This window comes from Sitophilus oryzae, unplaced genomic scaffold (assembly GCF_002938485.1).
Source record: "Sitophilus oryzae breed Bouriz unplaced genomic scaffold, Soryzae_2.0 scaffold_1447_pilon_pilon, whole genome shotgun sequence".
NCBI lineage: Eukaryota > Metazoa > Arthropoda > Insecta > Coleoptera > Curculionidae > Sitophilus > Sitophilus oryzae.
In genome coordinates this window covers 369,879-396,787 of record NW_022146112.1, presented here as the reverse complement: position 1 = coordinate 396,787, position 26,909 = coordinate 369,879, and the positions used below count along the sequence as shown (strand labels likewise).

At 31.5% G+C, this 26,909-nt stretch overlaps 3 protein-coding genes across 3 annotated transcripts in view; 2 read left to right on the top strand and 1 right to left on the bottom strand.

The window, feature by feature from the left end:
• Positions 1-26,909, top strand: part of LOC115877355 (protein dachsous) — a 569,521-nt gene that overhangs the window by 235,103 nt on the left and 307,509 nt on the right. The window lies entirely within an intron of this gene.
• LOC115877357 (protein ALP1-like) lies at positions 5,321-8,118 on the bottom strand. The gene is made up of 3 exons (XM_030893502.1): positions 7,765-8,118; positions 7,482-7,688; positions 5,321-6,324 (listed from the first exon to the last, which is right to left on the bottom strand). Exons 1-3 carry the CDS (start codon positions 7,798-7,800, stop codon positions 5,545-5,547), a joined length of 1,023 nt encoding a protein of 340 aa, XP_030749362.1. The 5' UTR covers positions 7,801-8,118; the 3' UTR covers positions 5,321-5,544.
• On the top strand, positions 6,319-7,485 carry LOC115877358. Its single transcript, XM_030893503.1, has one exon. The coding sequence runs from the start codon at positions 6,558-6,560 to the stop codon at positions 7,368-7,370; it is 813 nt and encodes a 270-aa protein (XP_030749363.1). The 5' UTR covers positions 6,319-6,557; the 3' UTR covers positions 7,371-7,485.

Sequence of the window (26,909 nt, the reverse complement as noted above, 5' to 3'; positions counted from 1 at the left end):
AGACAGATGACATTAAGAGGGTGGCTGGAAACTGGATTGGCTGGAAGCTGGAAGTGGCACAAAATAGAAAGAAATGGCTAGAGTTTGCCGGAGGCTTTTGTTCAGCATTGGACGGTATAAGCTGAATGATGATGATTTTTAAAAAAGTAAGAAGGCAGAAAAGCAGTAAAAAGAAAAAAAAAATTAATCGTATATCGTTTACATAACTTTTTGGTAAATTCTAGACATTTGGGCGAGGTTTCAAGACATGTTTCACCTGTGCCTCTTTTTTACCCACTCGTCCTCTATTTTTTATTTTGAAAGTTGGCAACCTTAGTGTTGGGTGTAGTATACACCCAAAAGACCGGGTTTCAACAACACCTAAAACCTCTGTTCAAATCTCAACACCGATCAGTTCTACTTACCTCGAGTTCATCCCCAAACTATCACAAGCAATGTAATTCAGAATTGTGATAATGTGAAATGCACCTACAACACAAATGTTCTAAGTTTATTTAATAACTGTTTGAAAATGGTTTGTAACAATATTTAATTTTTATTATAAAATAAATATCTCGATAATTTGCACATTTTTTTTTACTTTGTATATTTTAGTTTCAATTCAACCAATTTTTTTTTTTACTTGTTGCATTCATTGTACAGTAGTTTTAGTTTTGATAAGTTAATTAATTTAGATTTAAGTCCCTTACCTGTAACTATTCTTTTGGTGTTTGTAAGGAGTAGTTTAAAATAAATAAAATAAAGTAATTGCTAAAAAACGGTTTGGAGAGTTGGACTGACGACAGACAGATAGAGAAACTGCGAGAAAGATGGAGAGAAGCTGATTTCTGGTCGATTTTTTTCCGATCGAGAATAAATCGCGGCCCACCATCGAATCGAAAATATTTTTGGTCGTCGCCCCAGGTTTTGGTGTGGGCAACTTTTCGTGTTATTAATAGCGGATGGTTTAATCAGTACCTTGAGAAGTAATTAAGACATTAAATAAGTTTTAAAGAAAAACGTAATGGTCCATTTCGTACTTTTTTATTTAATTTTTTTATTGGTGCTCGGTAAGAAATTATCATCACACTGATAAATATCCACCCGAAATACTTTCAATATTATAATTTGGCCGAATTGTTTGAATCGGCAATCACGCTATAAAATAATTATATTATTAACCTTAAAAAATCCAATCTGTCTAAAAATGATCTGGTTTTCTGTCAATTAGTAATATATTACACATATAAATATCACACCACGCCTAAAAGGCAACGGCCCAGCTACGTCGAAACACCGGTTCGCATTAGAACACCGAAGTTAAGCGACGTATGGCGATACTAGTGGATGGACGGGTGACCGGTTGGCAACTCTGTATCGGCTGTTGTCCAATAAAGGCAAAAGTGTAAAATCTATTGACACACACTGCTCATTCACGCCGGTTCGAGGCCGGATGAGATCGGATATCTCGTGAGTAAGAGTCGATTTAGACACTTGCCAAGTCGGTAGGCCATGCTATATGACCATGATATGGCCGAAGACCGCGGTTCGGATTCCGCGTAAACAAAGTAGGTCCCGTCCAAATTGGTCCTGGTAGCAAAAAGGAGACGTTAACTGAAATCTTTACTTTACTTTACTTTTACACTACGCCAAATATTTTTACCATCGTGAAAGCACGTTTTATTAACTGTTATTATCATCAGATGGTGATTAACATTCAAAAGGAGTTAAAATATTATGACCATTATCTCTGTTCATTAGATTGGATTAGATTACTATCCTGTTCTACTCCGATCTTCTCATATCTGTTTACTCTCCGGTACTATCATTTTCAAAAATTTTAATATCTTGGAGACTGAATCCTAAATATAGCTCTTTGTCAATAGCTTATCATTACCTAATACAAACAACCGCATATTTGCCAGGATGTAGCACTGACTTAAAATTTGTTCTGCCTTTTTTTTAAATTAACAAAATCTAAACATGACTTTATCCGTCAATCCTATCACCTTTACATGCTTATTAAGCTTATAATGCCCTTAGTAGTTAGTAGACCCACTATAGTGTTGAAAGTTTTCCTGTGTTTGCTTATCAGGTCTGCTGTAAATTTTTCCGCATGTTCTACTACAAACTATTTTACCTGTCTCTGCACTGGTGAATTTCTCCACCATTCTGTAGATTTGTTGGCCATCCATTATCTCAGTTCATAAGTTCTTTACGTTTATTTTTTTTTAATCGACTTTAAATTAATTTTTTCTGTTAGTTACTTGTATCACTAAATATCTTTGTGTTTACTAAATTTGGTTATATGAAGTTTCCTAAACTTAAAGTCCGTGACCAAATTCTTTTTAAATTTACATAAAACTTGATCTCTTGAAATTCTTCTCAATTCGTTTATTCCTGTGTTAAGTATTCGGTGCCGTACTAATCTCATGAATTTATTGAAACTTGTTCTATTGGTATTAGAATGCCGAAACGGTCCCTACATTATTAAATTTATAGTTATAGGTTATAAAATTATCATAGTGAAAAGATAACAGGCATTAACAAAATTCTGTAATATTTGTACAGGATACCAATGCAGTACTAATTGGTTAAAGATTGTACACAATAGACACTTCTCCTATAAATAAGCACTGATATTTTATCTGTTGGTTTCGAACAATATAATGTGGCTCAAACTATTTTTATATCTTAGTATTTTTAATAAGAAAATATTCATTTCAACTCTTAAAATTCAAAGTATTATAGAAAAGTTGCTGGAATGCGTGTTCTGAACATGGAAGCTGCTATTAATTGAAAACGACTATAATTATTTAAATAGATAGTGTAATAGTTACAAACTGCTTTAACACTGTCAACGATCTTTCTCACGCTTAAACTATCAATTTTATTATGCCGATTTTTATAAAACTGTGGTAATAATGTGTTTAAAGAAACACTTTTATTGCTATATAAAACCAAATTTATTGAATTTGAATAAATTAGTTTTTTAAAGAAAATTATATTCATTAATAACATCTTTGACTTACACTCTTAATATGATTGATATCGTACTTAATTCTAATATTTAATTAGATAATGCTTTTCATAGAGTTAGTGGTAAAATAATTTTATATTAGAGCTTCTGAGACAGAAACATTCTTATTTTTTTTGGATACAGAATGTTTGGCACTTAATCACCGCGAGCTTACAGATCTAGTGTGTGTCCCTTTCTTGAGTAATAAGGAGTTATAGCTTATCATACAGTCTCAGGGTTTTAACAAAAACCTGTATCTGAGACGGCTCTACAAAGGTCAGCTCTCCATCCTCGACACCAGCCGTAAGTTCATGGCACGAACGGTCATCGTCTCGGCGCACTCAGTGATAAGGTGTTCTGGTGTTGCCCCATTTTCTCCAAGGAATCTGCATTCGCCGTTGTTCCTCAGCTACAGCCCACTGAGGTGTTCGTTGAGGAGACAGTATCCTGTTAGAAACCCCGTGACAATCCGAAGATTGTTTTTACTTGAATCAAGGAAAATCTTTGATTTTTCTCGGTCGTAAGTTCTGAGGAACTTTTTCGACTGTCCTAGACCGTTGGAGGACTCCCACTCCAGGTTACGGATGGGGCCTTCCAGGTTCCTCAGTTCCGCCTTTAGTTGCTTTATTCCGCGTCGAAAACGGAACGGTTCTGGTCCAGTTAGTAGAGTGTTCGCTCCTTTTCTAGCTAGATCATTTGCTCTTTTATTGCCTTCTATCCCTTGGTGAGCGGGCACTCAGAGTAGGAGGTCTTCATTTTATTCGCCTAATTTGTTCAGTTTCTCTAGACATTTTTTGACCAACTTCGAATTGATGGTTACTTCTTTAAGATAAATTGTACGCATCTTTGGATAGCGTAGATTTATGCCTGAAGGATGCTGGGGTAGGTGCCCATTGATTCGGAGTATTTAGTGTTCGGCCCAAATACTCCTGTCCGTGTCCCTGCTTTGGTTTTGGAAACATTATATGCCACGTTATGGTATTGTTTTTTATATGGTTGCAGCAAACATTTCTCCCTTTCAATCCTTTTTATTACTCAATATTACAGTAAGATGTTTCTCAAAGTTGTAGATTCTTGGTATGTCATCCACTGGTCACAATAGATCAGTAAGGTTGCGGTGATTAACTCGCCTCCTAAATATTCTACATTTATATCCACTGGAAGTGGCATTTTTTTTGAGGGTGTTGCAAGACCCATGACTTGAAAATTCTTCCAGTACTATTTCCGTCAATAAAGGCTCGTTTTCACGATGATAGATTATGCGATAGTTGCTGTCATGAGAGACATTATCGCATAAACTATCACCATGTAAATACCCCGATAGTTACTATCATGCTGTCGCGACAGTGCTCTCGGACTATCTCGCTTGATGAGATAGTTGCAAGTACTTTCGTGATAAGTTGTTGTTTTTTGAAGAGGTGCACAATTTTGTGTATTAAAATTCGGTAAAAAAATGAGCAGCCAGCGACTTGACACGATAAAATTTTTGGAAGAATATGAAAGGTTTCCATGTTTATGGAAAAAAAGTTCCCCCGATTTCAAAAACATAGTCAAGAGGGATCATGCAGAAGAACTTCTGCTACCCATATCAGGACTCTCTACAATAAAAGAACTCAGGCAGAAAATAAGGAGCATTAGATGCACGTATAATCAAGAAGTTGCTAAAATAAGGAAATCCATGGGAACTGGATCGGGCACCGATACTGTGTATAAACCAAAACTCTCATGGTTTCACGTAGCTGACAGTTTTTTGAGACAAAATTTGGGAGAAAATGAGTCACAATCTAATTTGGTAAGTTTTGTTTAATTTTCAGCTTTATTTCATACAGGTTGATCAAGTAAATGGATCATAGTTTTGAATTGTTGGATTTTTTCGAATGTTGCTAACTAAAATACTGCTATACCGGGTATCCCTTATTAATAGTGGCTCACCCTTATAACTTTTATGTTTTACTTATTATAGCCCTTTAATGTCTGATACCATATATCAGACATTAAAAGGTTATAATAGGTAAAAAATAAAAGTTATAAGGGTGAGCTACTTTCAAGGGACACGCTACAGTATGTCCGGCGATGGTAGACAAACGGACCAAACATTTTATTTTCCGAGGAAACGATATTCTTTATAAAAAGTTTTGCTTTCCAAAAAAATACGATTATCGATAAAATAAAAAAATATACGCAGGGTGTCCCAAAAGTTAAAATTTCAATTTTTTTTACAAGAATAAAATACCCTTATTTTAAAGAATGTCTTTTCCTTGAAAATTTAAATTTTTGCTCCGTTTGCCCTCTTGTCTACCCTATTACCGGACATACTGTATGTTAGATTTTGAGAGATAAACCACCTAGGAATTATTATTTGCACAAGCTGGTGGGAATTATTAGGATTTTTTTAAGGAATTATAAGAATTATGAGGACTTTTAAGATATTGAACACCCTTAGCTGATCAAATTATATTACTTATATATTTTTTGACATATCCTAAATTATAAAATATTAGAAGAAATTTATGATAATTCATTATTTGGATGAATCTTCGCAATTACTACTCTATCATTTTGTATTGCCAATCGAGTGCTCCTGGCCCTGTAAAATAGTTAGTTAAGTCTTCTCTTTTTTGTCGAGCTTCTGGCAAATAATTTCGCTGCAAAGCTGCTCTTACATCAGCCAGACCATTTTGTCTAGGAACATTGCGCCAATTTCCAGGAATTATTCGCCCTGTCACGTGATCTTCAATATCAGCTGTTACTGTTACTTCATTTCCCACTTTTCTTATCCAGTTGTGCAAGGCACATGTAGCTTTTATTAATTTTACTACTGTGGTAGGAGCAAGTAATATTGGAGATCTGAATATACGAAAACGCGAAGACATTATGCCAAACGCATTTTCTACTACACGTCTGGCTCTACATTGTCTATAATTAAATACTTTCTGGGCAATACTTAATTGATTTCGTCGAGGATAGGGTTTCATCAAATATGGCTTAAGTGGAAATGCTTCGTCTCCTAATATAACGGAACCGTCTGGTTGGTTCAATATGTTTCTTTCAAGCGCTTGATGAAGAGAGGATTTAGCAAATATTGAACCATCGGAAATGCTGCCATAACTCCCAATATCAATAAAAATAAAATTATAATTATGATCCACCAGGGCCAGTAGTACAATACTAAAGGTTCTTTTGTAGTTAAAGTACTGAGAACCGGAATTAGGAGGGCACTGAATTAAAACATGTTTTCCATCAATTGCTCCTATGCACTGCGGAAAATTCCAACAAGTTTCAAACCCATTTATAATTTTTTTCCAGTCGTTTTCAGTTTTTGGTATCTGAAAATGAAAACACATTTATTAAAGCAATTAAAATCATTCTTTTATATTATTTTATTATATTATTTCTTAAAAAAATAGTGTATATACAACAGGGCTGCGAATCTTATATTATTTGCTTCGCCCACTTCTAGCGGCTCGGCCGTGAATTCTGGGCTCAGCTATAATAAAAAATTCTCAGCCTATAAGGTAATGTACTATTATTATATTATTTATCTTGCTTTTTGTTGTAGATGTTGCCAGAACAAATTTCAGAAGAAATCCAGGGAAATGCACCCTCAATAGTAAATGAAGACTCGACACAAGAGACATGGGAGTGTGAAAAAAACCCTTTTACAAATTCAAGAGAGGCACAATCATGTTTTAAAAAGCTTAATGCACAGCCGATAACGCCAAATCAATCTTCACAAGAGCCTAGTAGAGATTATGAAGAAACCCCCTCTGTTAATTCGGCGAGAAAAACAAAGACTCGGAAAAGACTCGCGAACAATGGAAAAAGTAAGGAGGATGAATCGTTGGACCAGGCTGTTAAAGCTTTAAAAGAAGTAGCATCTGTTGCCTCCAATGAATTTGATGCATTCGGACAACATGTTTCTTCCCAACTTAAGTGCCTTCCATTACAAGAAGCACTACTACTTCAGGAGGATATCCAGAAATCTATAACAACTGTTCGCCTGCGTTGTTTAAGAAATCAAAATGTAATCAACACTTCATTCGACAAGGAAACACGGACCACTACTTCTTCATCAGAAATGTATCGACAAGACGATACATCAGAACTATCAAGTTATTCAGGGGAAAATAAACGATATCATTATCAGCAGGTTCCAAATGAAGTGCAAAATCAAAATGGCAATAATCCTTTATTTTCCCATGAAGCACAGGAGACTATTTGCTCAGAAAGTTATTTACAAGGCAATACAGACTCCTCAACTTCTTCAGGGGTAAATGAACAATATCAATTTCGGCATCAGGGTCAGATGCAATTAACAAATTATTTCAAGAATTGGGCGGAAAGTGATGACGCCGGTGTTGATTTCAATTAAAATAGATACTTACTTAAAACTTAGAATATTCTGTTGATTTTGTTTGAACATTTTTTGTATTTTTTTTTGTTTGAGATTGGAATTTTGTAAATAAAGTTACTGTTTACCTACCATAACATATTCTTTTAATACTTCGTATATGGCATCAAAAACATATGGTAAAAACTGGCTTATAGTACACTTTGGCACTCGATAAAGGTATTGCAATGATCCCAATGAGTCGCCAGTGGCAAGGTATCGACAAGCTATTTGAAGTTTTAGTTTTGCTGATATAGGTTCTCGCATAACAGTATAATTCTTTTCTATCTTGCTACAAACCTATAAATAAATAAATTTATCTGTACCTAGTGAATAATATAACTTTTGATTATTTTGGAATTAGGCCTATACTTACTTTATTTAGTAACGTATTAAACATTTCCTCATTCATGCGTAAAAAGTTTAAGAAACTTTTCGGATCTTCTACAGCAAGTTCGTTCAGAAGTCTTTCAGAAGCACCAAGTGTAATTCTTCTTGCTATCCATTTTCTCACCCATATCTTCTTCGTTTTCCTTTTTTTTTCTACGTTGAATTTTATTAATTATTTCACCAATAACAGCTGCTACTGCACAAATTTTTGCCCTGTCGGCCATTTTGCTATATACGATCCCGATATTTTTTAAAATACGTGTAAACACCTCACTTTCATGATGGAACAATCGAGGTGACTATCATGAGAGTACTATCATGATAGTACTATCACCGTCAAAACGAGGCTTAACCATTCTAATCATTGTCGACAATGTGCAGTGGTGTTAGGTATAGGATGACAATCCATTGCTGCTGTTGGGAATGCTCTCATGGCACCTGTGGTGCAGATGCATACCAGTCTCTGTACTTTGCACAGGTTTTGCCTTGTTGCATTGATCAGAAAATTAATATTATATGAACTGAAAGATATGGCTCTTAAATGACTCTCTGATTTTTTGTCGAACAGGTCTCAGAAAACTAAAGTTTGTAACAAATTGTCTAAGTTAACAGATAATGAATGTGGTATCCTTCAAGTTATATTTTCATATAATCTATTGATAGCAAATTTCTCACTGGGCAAACGTACATATCTAAAAATAGGTTTACGTATAATCGTTCTTTAACCATCTATTACCTAAAAGCTTATATGGACATTAATTTTAACGTAATATACTTTTCTTATTCTTTTATCTAGTCCCCTGTCATTAGTGTGACATTAGGGAAGGCTCGACTCGAACCGCGCGAACCATAATTATTCTTCATATTAGCAAATAATCGTTGGTGTGCAGATATCTAATGTTTTAAGTCATAATGGTCTTCACATGCTAGGTCATTTGGAAAGATGTGCAAATTGGCCATATCCCAGTTCCGTTGACCGTTAGGAGAATTAATATACTAGGTGTTGCTAATGCTCTGCGAACATAGGAACTTTTTTTATAACTGTAAGTCCGAACGGCAATAATTACCTATGATTTGCAATTGTATCACGGAGCAGCATTCCAGTTGAGTTAAAAATTGTACTGTAGTAGATTGATATGTGGCGACTTAACCATACATCTATTGTGTGTAATTATTCCAAACTTTTAAAAAACATATTTTATGCTTAAATATAAATATTAGATTATATCGGGTATAAAAAAATAATTGCGAAAAAATTCGAGAATAATTGTTTTTTCAAAAATAAAGGTATTTTTTTCATGGTTTTTTTTGCTTTCATACATAGTTTTTTGATTTTACAGGGCGAACCAAAATCACAATGTTCATCTTAATCTACTGTACATTATTAATGAATTTATTTTTCGATTAGGTACTCAGTGCCGAGAATATCTGCTGAAGCAAAACAGATTTTAAATTGACTGTTTTAAGATTTTTAAATTTCAAATAAATTTGTGTTGATTGTTTCAAATTTAACCTAAGGGATAAAAAATATATAGCAAAATATTACAACTCGAGTTGATTTTTAGAACTCTATATAGATACTAATCATCCAAATAATCAGTTTTTGTAAAATCACCAAATCATTTATGATATCCATAAAGCATATGTCAGTTTTTTTATTGTAAACTGTTTTGCTTAAACTTGGTTTACTTTTACAAGCAAATAAATGTACGGAGATGACCAAATCAAAATGTTTTACGTAAAACCTCCATTATGTTTAATCTTGCTTTACTTTTTCGTGCCCGGACACTTTAAGATTAAATAATTTCCGCCTAAGAGAGAGAACTGCAAGTATAAGGGCAGTCTCTGCATCTAGTAGGATGCTCCATGGTTTGTTCTTCGCCGCATTCACATTAAGTTTCTCCATTCTGATTTATACCCCATTTCACTAGGTTGGCTTCTACTGGAGCTTTTACTAGGTTTTCTAATCCAAGTGGATTCCCGTTCGTGGGGATTGACGTAGGGTGAACTCGTCTGGCACTCTACGTTTACCCTACTTCGGAAACCTCGACGAGATTTCAGTCGCCTAGGAATAGTTTCAGCTGCATAAAATGGATGAATCGACGAGTCAAACGATTCCGGAATCTTTCCGTATACTTAAGTTCACGTGCTGCCTTGTACAATATATCCAGCCTTCATGCAGCCAGTAGTTACTCTGCACGCCTCATTAAATCACATCGATACTCACCGGCTGAGAAACATAAGACTTACTACTTACTATTGTTCTTATTGTTGCCGAATTGGCGCCCCATCACTTCCACAGAGCTTTTTCAGCATTTCTATTGTGGTGAGTTAATGTTTTTTGGCAATGGTGCCTGTAAGTGAGCGCCTCTTCTAGTGCCCAAGCAGAAAGCGCAAAGCTGGGTTTCAGAAGGATTGGGTTTGAAAGAGCTGAGTTTGTGTATATGATGCTTTCATAGGTTTGTTCTAGGCTCTGCTCGACATTTTTGAAGTTGTTGGCTTGGACAACTATTGCAAACTCATCCGCGTTAATAAAGACTCTGGAGTGTCTAGAAGTTGGTTGCTCATTGGTATATATATTAAACATCATCGAAGCAAGCGCAGTTCTCTGAGGAAGGCCATTCTTTTTTCTTCTCCATCTGCTCTTCTTCCCTTGTAGCATAACGTAGAATCTCCTGTTTTGTAATATAGATACAATAATTCTCTAAAAGTCAGTTGATATAATCGCCACGCTCATATACTCTGAAAATATAGAATACTCAGCACTCTGGAAATAAGTTTTCCATGGTTGACAGTCTCATACGCGGCAGATAAATCGACGAAAGTAACCCCGATAACTAGTTTCTGCTCAAATCCATTCTCGATAAATTCGATTAGCCCTAACCTAGGAGCCTTAACCAATACTTAGTCTATACATGATCTACCTGCACGAAAGTCTATTTTTACAAAGATACTGCCTTCGATATTTTTTCGCAAATTCATTTACACCCCGTAGATATAGTTTATTTTATCAAATAATTAAAGTGTTTATGTATATCGGAAATAGCCGTAATTACACTAAACATACAGTACGTAAACGTATATTTAATGTATACATAGGCAAATCCTCATTTGTCTTATCGAATAGTGCCTCGGGTAAGAAAAATATTTTATATAAAAACGTAGAAAAAATACCTTTTAAAATGTTTTCTTAATCTTTGATAAACTCGAGAGAAGATTAAGTGGAATCTAATTACCCTTCTACTTCCTCTACAAGCATTCTTGACTCGGTGATAATATCTTTTCAAATAGTTTGCAACATAACATGAGCTTCGCGTAAGATATCAACAGAAATACCTATCCACCTCCAGCACACAGCGAAATCCCCAATTATTATCTTATTCGAGAGTCGTTTAATTCAGCAGGATCTTTTTTTGTTTTAATGCGATTAAATCCATTAATTGCCGAGTCTAAGAGGTTATTATATTTTGCATAAATATTACGTAAGGTAACTGCCCCATTTATAGAACGCAGACCACGATTAGGGTTGGGTTTTCGTAAAGTACTTCGCTTGGTCTGTACATTGCCTTATACAACATTCTACAAATAAACACTACACTTTTAGATAAACGTTTAAATTTTGTCATTTATAGGTAGGGTTTAGATACGAATTTTACATGAATAATTGGTTGCACAATTTTTGATTGTAATAATTGTGAATATAAAGTGTAATTGTTTTTAATTCTTACAATTACTAACAATTCTTAACGTTATAAGGGTGTTCTTATATACGAGACTGAAAGGTGATATAATGGAGCGAGAGTTAAGGGTAAATCCTTAAGGATATACAATAATTGAAATTTACGAATTGTAATAATTGTATTTTCGAAATTACAATTTGTATCTACGAATTAACTACAATTGGTATTTGCCAATAATTTTATTTCGAAACGAATTTTCTGTAGTTACTGATACGAAGTTTTTTGTTCTCTTTCGCACGTATATATACTTTATGTACATACATTCTGTTAAACTGTTCTACAGTACTCGCGAATTAAATTGAAGTAAGTCGATTAATGAAATAATTCAAAAGTTTAGATATACCTTGTATATTAATTTATTACGTTTATAACCAAAAAGTAGTTGTATTTACACAACCCTGATATTCCTTCCTATACCAGTTTTATTAGCAGCAACGTATTAAATCGCTCGAGAAAAGTTGATCTAACACAACGTCATGTTATGATTTGAAAGATCGTCTCTTTGAATATATTATACTTGGCAATTACCGACTGATGTATTATTAAATATAAAAAACGCTTTTGGTTTTTCGAGTGATTTTTTGTGTTTCTTATTCTATATATAAAGCCTTAAGTGCATTTCGTGTTTTTGTTCTATTTGCTTAGAAGTTGATTTTATTTACCGTGTATATATTTTTTCTTGGCTAACCGCTATGGTTATAAAAAACATTTCTAATGGGAAATACCTATGAGAACAGAATATATAGCCGTAATTAATGTGTTACAAGTACATATAACCTACAAATGATCGAAGTTTGACTGTTTTAAGATTTTTAAATTTCAAATAAATTTGTGTTGATTGTTTCAAATTTAACCCAAGGGATAACGACTATATGGCAAAATATTGCAACTGGAGTTGATTTTTAGAACTCTATATAGATATGACTTATCCAAATAATCAGTTTTTGTAAAATCACCAAATCATTTATAAAAAATGCATATACCTCTGTGTCTCTTTTGGAAATTTTATGACGAGGCGTGCTTTTTATATTGACAGATAAAGAATTCTTATGGAAAATTAAATTAGAATTTTATAACTGTCAAAATCACTACCCAGTTGAACATTTAGCATTATTGTACAGTACATTTCATCGTGTCTTGGTCGTGAAATTCTTAGCAATAGAAATGGAAAGTTGATCAAAACATAATATATTTTAAAAAGTTTATTTTTTATTTTTATATACGTTTTATTTAATTTTATTTAGATTTTGGTGCACTTCTTGTGGATCTTACAATGCCGTTCGTAAATAATAAACTTTATAAATAACAAGTAAAGTAGGTATAAACTATATAATTATAAAATAAAAAATAATAAAAAGGCTTTAAATTAGATATACGGTAACAAATCTAATTCTTTAGCTAAAATATTCAGAAAAAAACCGTCCTCTATTATTAAGGAGAGGATTTTTTGTGTTAATAAACCATAACAACGGACGTGAGCTTAACTAATCGACTAAACACAACTATCGTGTTACCATGCCAGTAATAGATGTGCAACTTAGTAGGCTGCTTAAAATGATTAAAATATGCCATTATAAAGTGACCCAAGAAATACTAAATTTTATTAAAATTGGAAGTATCTTTAAAATATATTTCATACATCAAGTTGATGTAATTTATAGTACTTAAATATATTTATACTGACTGATTTAAATTCAAGACTTAAAAGCTCTGATATATAGATAAACCATTATTCTAGGTCTTATAGTTACTACAGTTTGGTGGATAAAAAGTATTTATTTAGGAATAAATTGAACATTTGAGGAACAGTAATGTCTCTGCTCTGGTGGGCATAACGGATAGAATATGTTTAAGATGGCGGTCCTCACGATTATATTGGAACAAAATTTCCCGCTATATAAAGATGATGAGGAAGCTGGATGATGTAATTGGTATAAGATAATTGATATAATTGATATAATTTGGGTGTACATAAAGTTCATAGTCAGTTTAAGAAATAGGTAGACAACACCAACGCCAGTCCACTCTCGATGTTTTCAAGACACAGAAGGTGCGTTAGATAAGGTTGCTTCAGATTCATCATTAAAAAATCAAAGTCAGTTTCAGAGAGTTAGGTTCGGTTGTAGGTAAATGTTGGTGTAAACCTTTTTAGAGAACTTGCCGCGAAAAATTTGCTATTTTTTCAATTATCATTAATCATTACTTTTTGATGTTATTTTTTAATGTGTAGAAATTAAACGTGTAGAATCCACGATTGAATATGGTTCTCAGTGTCAAAAACCTATTGCTCTTGTTAAAGATGGGCGAAAATATGAATATGTGGTTAGAGTACTAGATACTTTACACTCTACGGTCAAAAGGGAACGATATATACGTTTTTAACGTGGCATTTATAGCGACTGGGGGAGGCAATACAAAATACAAAGTATTAGGTTATATTTTTAAGTTTTTTTGTAGACTTAGTTATTACAGTTATCTTTTCTTCATGTCTTTAGTTTTGCTATTGTTAATGTTTTTTTTTAAACCAAGACTATCGTTAAAATAGTCACCAAAGCCACTCCGTCATATTAGAAAATATTATCAAAAAGTAATGATATCCGAAAAAATTGCAAATTGTTGGTTCATCCCAAACATGGTTCTGACCGAAAAAAATAATATTTTAAAGAAATTTGCCCAGCAGATGATTGCACAGGGTGTTTTAAATTTAGTAAAACAACCTTTAGATATATAATATGTATAATAAACCAAATACTAAAGTTTATGAAAAACTGAGTATACAAATTAAAGTTGATAAATTTTTATACAATTTGCACTACTAAATCATGAAACTACGGCTGAATATAAAACACTCTAAATTTTACGAAAAAATATTCGTTGCGTTTTTTTGCATCTGAGTGTATATATTTCAGCCATCAATAATATAACGAATCTACGTTCCTTTGAAGAAGTCGTATCTTGCTTAATTTTTAAAATAATAGACAAATAAATTACAGGATATTCATAAATATGATACAATTAGATTCAAAAATTCTTCTTTATTTCATTTATTTTCAAAATTAAACATAGATTTGTTATACTGTTGTCTATAGACAAACTTTATTGTTCTTAGTTTGTTGGCATCTCAATATTTTTCGGCTACAGAAATTTATTAGCTACAATAACGACAATAACGACGTTTATTTGAACATTAGTGCCAAATAACGAGAACTTAACAAAAAAAACACTCATTCTTATACGAGTAAAGTGTGTTTTACGATATTCGCGACACTCTGTATTAAAGTAGTGTCCTTACCTCACCGACAAATTTGTTGTAATTGCGTTATTACGCCGTGCCTAATAGTACGCCTCTCGTTTTGAGTGGGAAGCCTGCATAATGTATAAATCAGGAAGAAGTACGGTTTAATGGATTTCTAGTATATCACGATAACATTTTACGTCTTCACACCGACACATTTAGATACTTAGGGTAATTAGAACTGGAGAAACAGACGGCAGTTTAAATAAATCTTCCGATTTCTGGTTTAAGGAATCACCAGAGAACGGAATTACTTCTGACACTAATGTGTAGATATATTTATGTATTCAAATAATTCTCACATTGTATTGCATCGATTCAGTTTAATAAATGTTTAATTTAGCTTATTGTAAAATATTTAATAAACACCTATGATATTTAATTATATTATTATTTGAAATAGTGAATATATTTTTATATATCATGTCATCTTCTGACGATGAAATGTGTTCACAACGTCAAAATTATTTTGATATACAGGGTGTCCCGAATTCGAGCTTCATTGGAATCTCAGAAACTAGAAGAGATACGAGGTCGGCTAAATGGAGACAAAATTTTGCATTTTGAAGTTGATCAAGTTTACAAATTCCAAATACTTCGAAACATTTTTGGAGTAAAAAACGAATATTTGCCATTTTATTTTAATTTTTTATGACTAAGTCTTTTTATTTTATTTTTTGATGACAATTTTTTGATGAAAAATGTTCTATATGAACTTGGTAAGAATATGATATGGCAGTCATCGTAGTTTGCATTTTGATTAACATAAAATCTCGCAACTTTGTGATTTAACTGACCTTGTATCTCTACCGTGTGGTGCATCGGAACACGGGACAGAAAATCCGATGCAAATTGTGAAAATGCCAAATATTATCTCCCCAGATAATTTTATGCAAAAGTTGTATTAGACTTTTTTGAAGAGGCGTTAAAGTTATACTTTTCTCTAGAATTTTGTTTCATTTGTAATAGTCATTTAAAAGTTATTTGTAAAAATCTACCTTCAGATTAGTAAAATTTATAGTACGGCCCAGAGAAAGCTACAATTAGAATACCAGCAAAAATGCGATTGTGTCATTGTCAAATTCGATATCACATTTTGTTTACAAGAATTTGAAGGTACCAAATAAAATAATTATGTATACAATAATTAAGATTTTCGCAACTTCAGAAAAAGTTATGACGGTTAAACGGCATTTTGCTCGAAATTGTAGTCCCGCTATGTTAGATTTGTTCGCAGCTCAGTCCCCGGAAAGCCTATAACGAACAAGTCAACAGTTTAAAGAATTAACTAGGCAAAGGTTTGGTTTTAACCACATGGAAGTGTGCAGACAAAAATAATTGAACAGGAAGAAAATAGCAATGACTTGAATATTCTTTATGTTGAAGAAAAAAAAAACATGGACTCCCATAACGACTTCTTCCTGTGGAGAACACTCAAAATTCGTCTTTATGGGCATATTCATTACACAAATTTAGATGATCTGAAAACGACATGGAATGCTTAAGATTCTCCCCTTGGCAGCTTTGTATCATGAGGCGTTAATTTTATACAATCATTTGAGGTATTGTTTGGCTGTGAATGGGGGATTATGTAAACATTTTATTAATTTAGTTCAGTAAAGTTCGTTTACTGACAAATACTTCTTTTATTTATTAAATTATTGTGAATGTATGTGGTATAAGTAAGGCCTGCAAGTGATCGAGTAATACACAACAATCAAGTCATATACCGCGAATACTATTCTCAGTTCAACTAATTCTTTTGTTAGATGATCATTCTAATTAAAAAAAAACATCATTTCCAAACCACATAATTCTTGTAAACAAAAAAAAAGTGACATCGTATTTGACAATGACAAAATCATATTTTTGCTGGTATCTTAATTGTACCTTTCTCTAGGCTATATTATAAATTTTTAGTAATTTGAAGGTAGATTTCTGCAAATAACTTTTAGATGCCTATTCCAAATAAAAAGAAATTCTAGACGAAAGTACAACTTTAACGCCTTTTCAAAAAAGTCTAATACAATTTTGCATGAAATCATCTGGGGAGATAATATATGACTTTTTCAAAATTTACATAGGATTTCCTATGTCCCGTGTTGCGATGCACCAAACGGTAGAAGTTTCTGTATTCCAATGATCAGACTCGAATTTGGTACAGTCTGTTTGTCGATTTGTATAGTAGTGGTCGTCAAACCCAACACTAACTTGTCTATACAAAATCAATCAAAAATAGATATGCTAAATAATTATTTTTTTAACAAATTTCATTATGAGGAAAAGAAGAATTAACGAATTTTGATGGACATAAGACTGGACCTGAAGCATACATTGTATTTCGGAAACATGTCAAGAGGATGCTTCATTTCCAATATGTATACAAAGGCCGAGCCAAAGCTGACGGTTCAACGTATCTTTTCCATAAAGGCTTAATACGTGACCGAAGAGTTAACAAGTACCCTAGAGGGCGTGGTCCTTGTCATTTTTGTTGCCTGTTTTGCAATTTACTTCAAATTACTGAAATTATCTATAAATAAAATCATTGTAATTAAGATTCTCCTTAAAAAAGTACGTTAACGACAGGAAACTGGTCTAACGCATCCAGCGGTATATTATTAATACGTTAATTTCTGTTAAATTTTTAATAAATACTTTGAGATATTTTAATTAAATACGAGGGCAGACCGGGCAAAAATCATTTTTTGATGAGCTTTTACGCGATATAACAGCGCTCTCCGAGCAAGGATAAGGATGGACTTTCTGAAAAATATCGATACACTATATTGTTTTGAATATTTTATAGCTATTAAAATTTAGTATATCATTTATAAATTTGAACATGGCTATTTTCTTTCATTTGCAATTGTATAATCTCCCCAATAAGCTGAATGGAGACGAATTGTAGATGTAACATTGAGTTGCGTTGTTGTGGCGTCTCATCACTTTGATTTGCGTAGATATTTTGTGAAAAGTTGAGATCAAATTTTGCCCATTGAATGTCAGTCCTCCAACGGTCTAAGACACTCGAAAAAGTTTGTCAGAACGTTGTTGAAAAAGTTGTTACGACTGAGAAAAATCAAAGATTTCCTTGATTTAAGTAAGAAAAATCTTTGGATTGTCACGGGGTTTCTAACAGGACACTGTCTCCTCAACGAACACCTCAGTAGGCTGAAGCTGTGAGAAACATCGTCGAATGCAGATTCTGTGGGGAAAATGGGGAAACACCAGAACACCTCATCACTGGGTGCGCCGAAATGACGACCGTTCATGCCATGAACTTTGGCACGGATAATATTGGAGAGCTGGCTTCTATGGTCCTGAAAATGTATTCAATAACTCGTTATAACTCAAGAAAGGGATACAGACAATAGATCTGTAAGGTCGCGGTGATTAAGCCCCCTCCTCAACATTCTACATTCTGCATCGCCCATTGAACAGCTTAATGAAGCTTATGTGAAGCGTACGGGTTATCTTCTGGAGGGTTATCTTCCCTATTTCATTGAGCGTTAAATATGCCTTTTTAATGTTTAGAAGATGTTGCAGGATCATGTCATATACTTGCACGACAAGTGATTCGTTCTCTCAATTTTTGATCTTAAAGAGAATCAGTTAATTCATTACCTTCTCGATATCTTCATTTATGATACTTTCGATATAAGATAATCATGGTACTTTCGATGTAAGATATACGACTTCAGTTCTTTTAAAGCAATTTGAATGTTGTTTGATATATTTTCGTGGGCCTCCTGAAGGGTCCTTGAAGCGTAGTCTCTGGATAATTTTGTAGGCTGTATTTGAATAATTTCACCATAACATATAGAAGATAAACTTATTGTTTTCAATGAAGTAAACTGTTAGTATTTTATTTACATTTCGAGAATAATTTAGAGCTTTGGTTACTACCCTTTGACATCCAAAGTACTCTTTTATTCATTTACTGATACTAATTCATTATTTTCCTCTAGCCAATTAATATAAAAATAGATGCAGTTTTTCTTAAATTACTTAAAATGCGCTTCTCCAAAATTGTTCAAATTTGACAAGTATATTCAGCGTACGCAGACCTTTAAAATACTATTTAGGGCTTCGCTGTAAAATTACTAGGGGAGAGAATATTTGGACAGTTCAAAATTTGCGTGGAATTTCCTGTTTCCAACGCCGATACATCACCCGGTGTATACGTCTAGGTAACCCGGTATAGGAAGTCAGCATCGTGATGGACGAGGAATATATTTCGATATTAGAAGGAAAATGTCGATAATGTCTTACATCACTATGTAACCGTTAGTCTCTGGCACTTGACGGTCGATACTACCGTATGATATAAAACGTATAATTATTTAACGAATATGTCAGAAATTTGTTAAGTTGAACCGTAACCTAAACACTAGCGTTGTGATTAATTCTAGGAGAGTTATTACTGTATGACAGATTGCGCTTTATTAAGATGTCCGAATGAAAAAATCGGGACATGTAATAATGCACCTAATATGCCTTCGTTAAGTGCTTAGGGTGTTCCACAGTTGAACACTCTTATTTTGGGATATTAGTTTGTACCTACGTAATTGATTAGTTTTTACGGCCTGTTATACAATTTTCCTCATTTATACATTTCACAATATATTATTGAAAATTTACACACCCTGTATTTTTAAGACAATCAAAATCAATTATGATTATTGTATTGTTTCCAGTAATTTTAATACATATAAAAATTTAGGCAAGTATTATGGTCAAAGAAAACAATTATATTTTGTGCCACGTATTGCGACTTTATTTTTGAAAGAAGTAAAAGGACTAAAAATTATACTTTTTGTGACGAGGCTGTTCGTTTGACAGGCGAGGCACAAAAAGTCATTTTTACTCCGAATAGGACATGCTATTTTTATTTTTTTTAAATGTCACAAATAATTATTATTTAAATAATTTCAAACGTTGCCTATGAGTTTTTTTTTCGTGAAAAAAAAATAAAAATTCGAAATTTTTTTAGTTTTAGTTAAAAAACATAATTTCTTGATAATATGGCAACATAGGTATTACATTAAATTTACAAGACAGGAAATCCAGAAAAGATCCAGTAGTTCTCAAAAATTTAACAAAAAAATAAAATTTTGTTGAAATTTTCAAAGTAAAATAACTCCGTTATTTTGGACTTATTTGAAAAACGATAAAGAGAAAATATGTTTCTTTTGTGGAGATCTGCCACCTCTTAAAATATTTATTTCACTTTTTTCTGGGACACCCTGTATATTTTCGTACCATCATTGTGCTACACTTTTATGCCTATTGTGCTATGTTTTTTACGCCTAGGCGTTAAAATTACATTTATTATTTTATATTGTCAATCACGTCGCAAAAATTCATACTTTTGCGACGTTTGAAAAAAAGGATATTTCTGATTTGAAAATAAATGTTCTATCCACTATTAAAGTTTTGCTATAGTACTATTCTTTTAAAAGTTCCTCAATATGGCCGACCGATAGTTACGAAAATTGGTAATTTTTTTTTAATGAAAAATAAGTTGGCGTTAGTGAATTCAGAAATTGATTTACTCTTTGGTTAACAATAATATTTTTCAGGATTGTCAAGTTGACGTTAAAGTTAGGTTATTAGATGGTTGTCATAAATAAAAACATAGATTATTGAAATTATTTAATAAGAATAAAGGCATTTTACCGCAGATCCGAAGAGATTTTACTTAAAGGTATTTTATAAACTTTCTCAGTGAGAATATTAACACCCCTATTTCTTATATTTCAGTTAAAGGGACGTAAGAACTATAGGAAGTAAATTTTTGTTTTCATGTTTTGACGATATCTGAGAGTTCCTAGAATTATCAAGATTATTGAATAATTATAGTTGTTTAATAAGTGAAATTAATAGAAGACTTGGAAATAGGATCATGCTTTTCATGTTATAGTTGATAGATCACCCCATTTCACTTAATTTGTTTTTATTTCAGTACAGTTAATCACAAATTGAATTGATGTGTGCAAAAACAGCGATATATTTTCAAACATCTTATTTAAATAGTTATAAGGTAATAAATTTTGTAGATATAATTTATGAAAATTTATAATATATAAAGATTAGAACACAATCCTCTGAAGGGAAAAAGAAATACTCAAAAACTCATTAAATATACTTTATTAAAAATAACAACATACAAAAACATCCATGCAAACTGTAATAATCAGAACATTATCCACATTATACCTTTATTAAATTTGTGTCCACACTCCTGTCAGGAAAGCCAGAAATGTTTGTTTAAATATTGACTTATTTTAAATTGCCAGAAACACATCAGAATATATCACAACCACAACTATAGGTTAATCAGTACTAAATTTTATACCTAGTAAGTGATGCATTAACTAACAAGTATAGGATAAAAACAATTATTAATATAGAGTGTACTATACAATGTCCTGCTTATTTATGAAATGACTTTCCCTTCAAATGTGAGGAATACCAGTAAAATAAAACATAATTTTTGGTTTGGTTTGGTGTTTGATATTCTAACTACCTCTATTACAAACCTTAAGTGCTTTTAGTGACTAACTATATTTTTTATTATTCTTTGTTTATCCTGTAAAGTAAAAAAAAATATATATATATATATTTCAAGAAATATAAAAACAATGCAATAGATATCAAACAGATTCATAAAAACTACTTACAATTATTGTACATAATTATATATTTCAAGTGTTATTTGATGTTTGGTCCCATTACCAACATTACCTTATTTAGGTCTTCTCTACTAACTCAACTTTTAAACCTGTTTTAAACCTTCTTTATATTTTAAAACTGATTTACAACAATCTGTAATGCCCGCGCTGTTTCCTGAAATATAAGAGTTTTAATGTATTTATTATCATATAGTACATATATTACAAACCTGAAAATTACGAGGAAACTTCTCAAATTAATTAGAGACCTTTTTACAAACATCTGGACTAATTTATTTTCACGAATTTGTGAACGAGTCAATGTTTTCTAATACGTTTTTAAGCGTTTTACACATTTTGAATATCTTCCAGCCTATTCGTCAATTCTTGATCGGTGAAAAGATTATTTATAACTATATAATTAGTACTGCAGGTTAAATAAAAGAACAAAATCAAGTAGAATTTGTGAATAAAAACTCAAAAAATAATGAAAATAATAACAGTAAACGTCAATGTCAGCCAAGTGTCAGAGTTCAATTGGATTTACCACAGATTATCAATATGAACGATTTGAAGTACAGTCGATTCCAGTTTAGAGATTTTCGTTTTTTAAGCCTCCCATACTGAAGTCCGCCATATTGGGAAGTTTTAAATGAATACAAGTATACTAACACTGGAATGTATTTAAACAAACAAAACCATTATTTATGAAAAAAGATTGAATAGAAATCATATTACATATAATGTTAATAGTAATAATCATGAAACATAATTAAATGTAATTATTATTAAACGTATTATATGTATAATTTTATGTAATTATTGCTGTAAATTGACATTTATTAGTAGTACAAATCTAGGAATAAGTTTTAATATAAACTATATATACAGCAAATTGCAATAACCTAGTAATACATAGCCATTATAAGTTTATTATAAATAACATGTTTTATGTTTTGGCCGGCCACAGCCAATAATAAACGTCGTTATAAAGGCATTTATTCAATAACTCACGATAATTTCCAGTTGCCGTGAATAAAATAAAAACAAATATTTTTAATTCTTCCTCCTGCCTTTTTATTTCTCTCATACCAATTTGTTCCCTTCATCTCGGTAAATCAATCCTGTCAGATATTCGAGAACAGCCTTAAGAAAGAAAAATCTAACGGTAACTTTTTTAAGGTGTATATTAATTATGTTCGGATTTCTCAACTTAATGACATTGATTCATTGCAGCTCAAGTGCAGAGGTTACTAAGTTCTTTATTGTAGGTAATGTTTTTGTGAACTCGCGTTTCTTATTTTTTTAAAGGAAAATTTAAATTACAGTGTATTTGTCAGCTGTAAATATATTTTTGTTTACTTCTGAACAGATTTATTACTTATTTTTTCTTTTGATATTTAGGTAGAGAAGAATAAATAATTCCATTAGAACTATAGATTTAATTCATAAATAAAATGCGTTTTGTAATTTGTTTCACCATAATATATAAGCAGATATCGTAATGAAGTATGAAAACGACAAATAGAAAAAATTTGAATGAAAAACATCCATTACTTTGGTTACAACAGAATACGTTTTGACCACTGTCTAGGTATACTTATATTATATCTAAGCTTTTCTATAATACTGTTAAATGTCGAAGAAACTCGTAATTTCTACTACACTGTACTAATTTGTTGACTACTAAAATTGATATGCAATGGAAGAAGCAGCAAATGAATGAGATAAATTGACATATATAGAAAAAAAAGAGAGCTTAAATAACTAGTGCTAACAAAACTATGCTATTAAATCTTTGTAATTAATTATGCTTATGCAAAATTACTGAAAATATTACTTATAAATTACTACTACTATTTTATTACTTATTACTATTTTATTACTGAAAAATATACCGGGTGCGTCTGAAAATTGGCTCACCTCTATAATTTTTTATTTTTCCAGATAAAAAAAATGAGATTTGGTATGTTAGTATATGATATAAATTAGGATTGATTGACGTATTCAATTCTTTTCGGCCATTTCCTATTTTACCTGAAATGGACTACAACTTTTGATTTTTAAATGTCACCCTCCGTAGTTTTTTGCTTTATTCGTTAGAAAATGAGACTCGGAATAAAATAACGTATCATATGTATAACTTTTGACATTTACGTTTAAAACAAAATTATATTTTAAATTTCAATCTAGAGTGCAATGACTGTGTTAAAAACGCTAATTTTTAATCAAGGAGCTTTGGAAAAACAGATTTGATCATCATAATGTGTTTAATGTCTTATCCTGGCCGCTTAAAAGATGCCCAAATCGTATTTTTACTCATATCTCAATTTTTTCAAATGGAACGAGGGTCGCTCTTTAGCATATTTGGAAAAATCATTTTTTTACGAATAATTTAGTACCAAACACTTGATATTTCGAGTCAAATTATAGTTATGAATCGCATGATGCAATTTCGAATATTCCATGTTCGAAAATGTCAAAAGTTGACATATGATATGTCGTTCTAATCGGAGTGTCATTTCCTATCGAAGAAAGTAAAAAAATACCGAGGGTGCCATTTAAAAATCAAGAATCAAAAGTCATTTCTGGTGAAACAGGAAGTTACCAAAAACAATTGAATACGTGATCAGTTCTAATTTAAGTCATATACTAACATACCAAATCTCGATTTTTTTAGAAGTTATAGAGGTGAGCCACTTTTGAGATGCACCCGCTATATAAATTTTATTTACCATTACTGTTTGTTGGTTTCTAATATCTAATAACAACATTTCTTTTTTCAGGTAATTTCTACGTTTTTGGAATAAACCAGTCATTACTACAGATGTTATTGTAAGTACATATAATCTTTAATTTTGAAAATGTAGCTGTATATAAAATGAATGATTTTATTATTTAATTAAAAAAAAAACATCTTCCACCATCCTGTTGTTCTCAATATTACTCATTATTAACAAGGAAGTTAATTATAAGTAAAATTTATTCTAAGCTTTATCTTAATTCGTAATTTCTAGTGGGCTGTGAAGTAGCATAGTAATGTGCGCAAAGAGCAGAAAATTGAAATATAACGAATAATAATTGCACTGAAATACTACATGTAAGAAACGCGATCTTGAGAATATGTCTAAATAACTAAAAATAATAAAGCTATGTATATGGTCTGAATAATGTCAAATATAAAATAAGATACAGAAATTAAGTTTTTTTAATTTTGCCAATTAACTTTGCCAATTTATTTTCTAAAAGATACTTTGATACACATGATAAACGTTTATGGGGGTTTTTCGTTTCTTCCTTAGTTGATTTTATTGACCAATTTTAAAAATTGGTTTCCCGTTTTGTATTAATCTTCGAAATTATTACATCTTTTATTAATTTTACTTTCTTTTCCTCATTACCGTCTAGTGAAATAACATCTCTGTCTATATAATTTAAGTCAAATATCATTATTTTATTATAAGTATAATAGTAAAAAAATTAAATTTTTTTACTATTTTACTTATAGTAAAAAATAAAAAAAATTTTTAATTTTTTTATTTTTTACTCCGGGTTTTAAAGACATGACCGTTGTAATTATACAGGGTGAATCTTAAATAAGTATATTTTTAGGGGTTTGTATTAACTATAATATTCTTTGGTAATATGTAATATATATCGACCTGAGAAACTGGGGATTTTGAGGAAGAAACCAAAAAATATGAGGATTTTTTCGCGAAAACATTTTTTAAAAAACTTGAAATTTTTGGAAATTTTTTGTAATTTTTAGTTAAAAAATATAATATCTTCATAATATGGCAATATAGGCAGTATATTAAATTTTCAAGAAAGAAAGTCTAGAAAAGATCAATTAGTTCTCAATATTTAAGCAAAAAATTATTTTTTTGTATTTTCATAGTAAAATAATATCGATTATTTTGGACTTATTTCAGAAATGGTAGAGGGGAATATGTTTGTTCCATCGAGATCTGCCAGCCCTGAAAATATTTACATTTATTTAAGACTCACCCTGTATATCAAACGGCAACAATATATTTTAGTTTTGTGATATGCTGCTAGAAACTCTACTTAAATTGTTTAGTTGTTGAACATACTTTAAACTGTGTTACATGGATCTCCTATTATAATTATATATTATAATTATATATATTATATATACCGTATGATCGAATAAAAACGGCGTCCAGTTGGCTTGGAAATGACGATCGATGGCATTTCCTATATAAATTTACATATAAAATGACAGCGATCTTCATTTCATAGCCATCGCTGACGCCGTTTTTATTCGATCATACGGTATTATAATACATTAATATAGAATATTATATATATTATAACTCGTATTATAATTATACCACACCTTTCCGTAAAACTAACTCAGGTCAGAACTCTCCTGTCTGTAGAATGATAAGAACTTTTAATGTATATTGTGAAAATGAGAACATTTCAGATATGTCGATATTTACGGTTAAGAAATACTTTAAAGATTTGTTTTTACGATTGTCATAAATTATAGTTTATTTTTTTATTTCTTTTGCTATTTTAGTTGGATTAAGTTAAGAGAGAGATAAGTTTGTTATTTAAGTAAGTATAACCACTGTATATATTAGAATTAAGTCGAGGATGCTTTTGGGGATTTTTTTCTGTTGCATCCCAGTCTTTTGTAAATATGTAAATATTTTTGTATCAGGAAGTACTTTATTTCATTGGAAGTACGTTTGCTTGCATATTTATGTGATCATTAAATTGAGTCTCTGAGAATTTGCATTTTTTTATTGGAAATTACGAATTAAATTTGAAACGTAATATATTTTGTTAACATAAAACTGTCCTGAAGAAATTTGAAAATAAATTACGTGTTAATAAACAAAGGGTATACCGAAAGAAATTTGTTTCTTTCGCGCTTAGCAGCTAACGTCATTATGATATATAATGAATAAATATAGCGATTATGTTTAAGAGCGCAGTAAAGTTTACTGCCTTTTTTCAATAAAGCCCCATTATAGTGCAAGGTTTGAGGTACTTGTAGATTCGCTGATTAACTCATACCTTGTTTTTGTTGTTTCGTAATCGCGCCTCAAGCAAATGAAGTTCCATTGTTTTACTAGAAGAAATAAGAGGCTAGGTAATAAAAGTCTTCAATAAAACTAGAAGCTAGTATAAAAAGAACAGAACTTTTGCGTCCTACTCGTAAGCTTATTTCTTACGCCATTTTAATTTTTACATTATATTGTTTACATGTCCAGTATCTGTCAAACAAAATATTCAGATATCAGATAGTAATCAACTATATATCTAGAAATTTAAAGGTGGATCTAAAATGCAGAATATGCTACCGAAGTTTCCGGAATACAGTTCGGACCACCCTGTATATTACAATTACTATAATCCCGTTAGAAGAAAGTTGCAGTTTGTGCCGACA